At 47.7% G+C, this 4,916-nt stretch overlaps 1 protein-coding gene across 2 annotated transcripts in view; it reads right to left on the bottom strand.

The window, feature by feature from the left end:
• MOB4 (MOB family member 4, phocein) overlaps positions 1–2,313 on the bottom strand; it is a 23,356-nt gene extending 21,043 nt beyond the window's left edge. Inside the window, exon 1 of one of the 2 annotated variants that reach the window (XM_006903274.1) lies at positions 2,217–2,313. In XM_006903274.1, coding sequence (XP_006903336.1) covers positions 2,217–2,276 — 60 coding nt within the window. In that variant the 5' untranslated portion in view covers positions 2,277–2,313. The remainder of the gene's footprint in view (positions 1–2,216) is intronic. The other variant, XM_006903275.1, reaches the window with a different exon arrangement.
• Positions 2,314–4,916: the final 2,603 nt, after the last annotated feature.

Genomic DNA, 4,916 nt, shown 5'->3' with positions numbered 1-4,916 from the left:
TATGAATAAGTCATTGATTGTGCAAAATTCGATCATTCTCTCTCCAGCTCCATTTCTGTCACCGAAAATATGAGTAAAAATTTTGGCCTAAATCAGTCAATATACTTAATTCCATCAACAAACATTTACTAAGCATTAAGTATGTGCCTATATGGTACTCTAGCTTTAAAAAAGAAAAATGTAGCAAGATAGCCTGCCTTACTCTACTGGCTTTCTAAACCTGCATTTTATAAGCAAACTATTTCATTGAATGAAATTAATGTGAAAGACAAGAAATAGACGACTGGCTTAAGAATCAGTTTTCTGGGGAGGTCTGGTGGCCTAGTGGCAAGGAGCTGCAACTACAACCCCAGAGGTGCACGGTTCAAATCCACCAGATGCTCTGCTGGGGAAGGAGGGACAATCTCCTCCTGTACCAGTCAGATCTGATTTGACGCTACACTCACACAAAAATAATAAAAAATTAAAAAAAAAAAAGAATCAGTTTTCTATCAGAGGAATGAAGATGGGGGCATTAATCATTGGGTCACACAATCTGATGAAGGGGGTGAAGAAATGGGAAAGATCTGATGTGAAAAACAATGTATACAAACTGTGTAAATAAATCACTGTATTTAAAAAAATAGGCTTTCTTTTCAATTTTTACTTTTCTTTTACAACCTGGTGTAGGGAAAAGCAAGGGTGCTTTCCTGTATGACTTACACTTGACAATAAAGCAAACTGATATGCTACAACATTAAGCTAAAACATAATGTTTTCTAACCTCTCAAATTTAAGGACTTTTTTGTAAATAAAAAGTAAATAACAAAAAAAGTAACTCAGAACGTGAATACAGAAGTTTCATTTCTGTATATAAACATACACAATGAATCGAGTTTGTTTTGTTTTAAAAAAGAATCAGAAACAATGTTTCCATAAAACAACCGATTTTCAAGGGGAGAGGAGGAGGACATTTAGAAGGAAAATTTGGGGAAAAAGTAAAAAAATCATACACAATACAGAAGTTTCCAGTAGTATGACCTTAAAATTGTCAACAAGAGTAGCTGTCCCTCTACAAGTCTTCCAAAGCAAATTCCCCAAAATTTAGCACTCGAAGCAAGTTGTCAAAGAGCAGAGATGACCAGTGAGTTAGGAATCAGAAGCCCCAGTGACCTTGGACAAACTCAGCTGGCTCTCTGGGCTTCAGTTTTTCACCCATAACATGGATTTGGGAAAGAGTCGGGCTCCCTTTCAGGGAACTCTGCAAGAAATGAAAAGCTCTTCTCAGGCACAGTAAGCTCTTCAGGGTCGTTTCCTGTCCTATTTGCTTCACTTTATGGACGGTACATTTGAAACACATCTTTGGAGAGCATGTTCTCAACAGCAAGAATTTCGGGTAGAATCAAATCAATTCTAGGTGTCAACTGGATTAAAACACACACACACACACACACACACACACACACGAGAAGCACAGCATCCTTTGCACCATACCTACAGGAGGGCTAACTCTTCCCAAAGGATGTCCTAGTGAAAGTTAGTCAGATTACGCGTTCATTGTTCATTCTCAGACCGCGCTTCACAAAACACCAGGAACTCGGGAAGGGTTGCCAGCCAACAAGTCCCGACCCGAGGATAAGAACCTGCCGTTCCAGGGCGCCACCAGGAGCGAGAGAGGAGCAGCCTGAGGTGGTCCCGGGCGCACAGAGAGAGATAAAGCGAGATGGTCCCGAGCGAACTGTGATAGAGGGAGGCAGCCCCGGGTGCACAGCCGTAGACAGAACGAGGCGGCCCCGGGTGCACAGCCGTGGACAGAGCGCGGTCGCTCCGCGGGGCCGGCAGATCCATCACCCACCGGCAGTGCTGCCCCCGCCCACCCCGCCGGCTCCGAGCCGCAGGAAGTCCAGGCTCTCCACCAGGCAGGGCCGCGCCCCTGCAGTGAGGACCAAGTGGGGGGTCCCGGCGGGGCCGCCCTGGCCGCGGCTGCTGTCAGAAGTCCACCCTTAGGCCTCCACCCCCAAATCGGGATTCAGGCCTCAGCCGCCGCCATCGCCGCCGGCTCAGCCCAACTGAGGAGCCACAGCTCCGGAAGAGGAGGCCGGGCACCAGTCCCCGCGCCCGCCGGCCCATCAGGCCGGCCCGACGCGACCTGGCCCGGCCTAACCTCGCCTCAGGGGTAGCCAGCCTCCTGGCGCGGCACCGAGTGCACCCATGTAGGAACAGTGGGGAGACCGTACCTGAGCCTTGGTCCCCGGTCTGTTCCTCCTCAGCACTGCCGTACCCTCCGCCATGACCATAGTGCCAGAGTCTGTGGGGTTTGAGTCAGTACCCGGATGTAGGAGGGACGGGCCGCCTGCACGGGGGGCGGGGCAGCGGAAAGGCGCTCTGGGAGGTGACGCCGGGGAGGGGCGGCGCCGGACGGAACAGCCGGAGCCCGCCCGGAAGTTGGGCGGAGTCCCAGGCTGGGCGGGCTCAGCGGAGGGAGGTGGTGAAGGAAGAAACAGCGTCGGCGGTGCTGGCGGCACCCTGGGGGCGGTGTGAGCTCTCAGCGGAGTAGACCAGGCGGTACCGCTTCTTCCAACAGCAACTACCCAGAGCCCGCAGGGCAGCTCGAGGGGCGGAGATCGCCTCGTCCTAGTGCAATCCTCGCGTGATTGACGCTGTGTGCAAGAATGCTTCAGAATCTGGTTCATTTCACTAGGCCGGAGCTAGTACAATGGCGACTGTTTTAGTATGCCCTGTGCAAGCGCCCATTGTCACATTTTTTTCTGACTGTGCAGTTCGTGGGTTCTAGCCTCAGACCTTGTGGGTAGCAGCCAAGCGTATTAAACACTGCATCAGCACGCCTCTTGTTAGACTCTGTTCCATCTGACCTTGCCCCATCTTCTGCCGTGCTTAAAAACTCTGCTGTACTTTTTTTTATTATTATTTATTTATTTTTTGTATGTGTACCATCAAATCGAATCTGACGGGTACAGGAGGAAACAGACCTTCTCCAGCAGAGGATCTAGTGGATTTGAACCGCATACCTCTGGGATTGCAGGCAGCTTCTTGCCACTAGGCCACCAGAGCTCCAGACTCTGCTGTACTTAAGTCACTGCAGTTATTACATACCATCAGGTTGAAATTGATTCATAACCAACCCTGCAGCGGGCTTTCAGAAGGAGTAAACATATGGGAAGAGATTGCCCATCTTTCTCCAGTGGAGCAGTTGGTGGATTGAATCTCTTGTCGGCAGTGGAGCTCCTTACCACTGTTGTTGTCAAATGCCATCTAGTCATCGGCGACTCATAACAACCCTATGAACGAAAGACCTGAACACTTGTATAACTTTCATCGTATATCCTCCACATTCATAGAGTTTCCGGAAGGAAGCTATTTCAGAAGTGGATGCCACTCCTGCTTCCAAGTTTGCTTTAATCAGAAGCTGCACCAAACACTGTCCACCATGGGTAACCATTATCGCTTTTGACACATCTGTTTCACAGTGTTTTGCATCACGGCAACCACGAGTTACCTCTGTAAACAGGGCGTTAGGACCTAGAAAAATGTTTAACCAAAAACAGGCCTGAGATCTGTGGATTTAAAGTCACCCACCTCTGGCTTGGTAGCATCAGTAAGCCACTGGAATTTGGTCTCTCAGTCGCTGTCAAAGTCGTGGAAGAGTCTCTTCTTTTTCACTAACTACATTGCCAAACCTGATGTCCATGTCTAGGATCTGGTTTCTCCTGATGACATGCACCAAGTATGTGAACGGAAGTCTCACTGTCCTTTCTCGTCTGAGGAGAACTCTGGCTGCATTTCTTCCAAACCAGTTTTACTTGTTCTTTAGGCAGTACGTGGTATATTCAGGGAACTCTGGTGGCATAATTCATAGGGATTTGCACAGCTAACCCAATGGCTGGAATGCGCTAGCAGCCTGGAGGGTGAAAGATGGGCAGTCTCATTCCTTGCAATGTACAGCCTTGAGAGCTCAATGTCAGTTATGAGTTTGTTCCCACCCCACAGCAACAAGAGAGGATATATTCAAATTTTTCCCAAACACCACACAATTTGGAAGCATCAATCTTAGTAGACTATTCATTGTTCAATTTTTACTTGCATATGTTGTTGTTATGTGTCATAAGTGGACGACTCAAAGCAACCCTATGCACAGTAGCTCTGAATCCTGCTCTATCTCGAGCCAATCTCACCTGACACATCTGCCTATTAACACAGTCACTGTGTCAGTATGTCTTCTCCAGGGTCTTCCTCTCCTTTGCTGAAGCTTTACCCTTCCAAGCATGATGTTCTTCTCCAAGGACTGATTTCTACTGACAACATGCCCAAGTATGTGTGACGACAGAGCTTGAAAAATCCTTGCCTGCAAGGAGCAAACTAGTTTCACCCTCTCTAGGACAGAACAGTGTTCTCTTGGCAGTCCGTGATATGTTCAATAATCTTCTCCAACACCACAACTCAAAAGGCGTCACTTCTTCTATCAGCCTTAGTCACTGTCCGGCTCTCAGAGGCACAGCAACCAATTGAGAAGGCCATGGCCCGAAGCAATGGAAAATACCATGGCATGTGTCATGTGCACCTTGGTCTTTAAACTGACATCGTTTTTTAACACTTTAAAGAGATCCTTGACAGTAGTTTTGTCCAATACACATCATTTGATTTCTTGATTGCTGGTATTGCTATGGCAGAAAATGTGAGATTTAAACACTCAGCCAGTATTGGAGATTAACAGACCTTTTATTACTCAAAGATCAAGAATGTCAACTATTGCCCAAACTGTTCTGACCCCAAGGGGAAAGCAAAGATTGGGTTGGTTGGTTGTGTTTTTTTTCCCCATTATCCATAAATGCACTTTATTACACAGATCTGGGAGACAGTGAGTCACCTCCAAGACTGTTTCCCTGTCTGGGAGTGATCATGGGCTTTTATCAGCTGGT

Source organism: Elephantulus edwardii, unplaced genomic scaffold, assembly GCF_000299155.1.
Source record: "Elephantulus edwardii isolate Elephantulus edwardi_28Jun2011 unplaced genomic scaffold, EleEdw1.0 scaffold00552, whole genome shotgun sequence".
NCBI lineage: Eukaryota > Metazoa > Chordata > Mammalia > Macroscelidea > Macroscelididae > Elephantulus > Elephantulus edwardii.
This window is presented reverse-complemented; position numbering and strand designations above follow the sequence as displayed.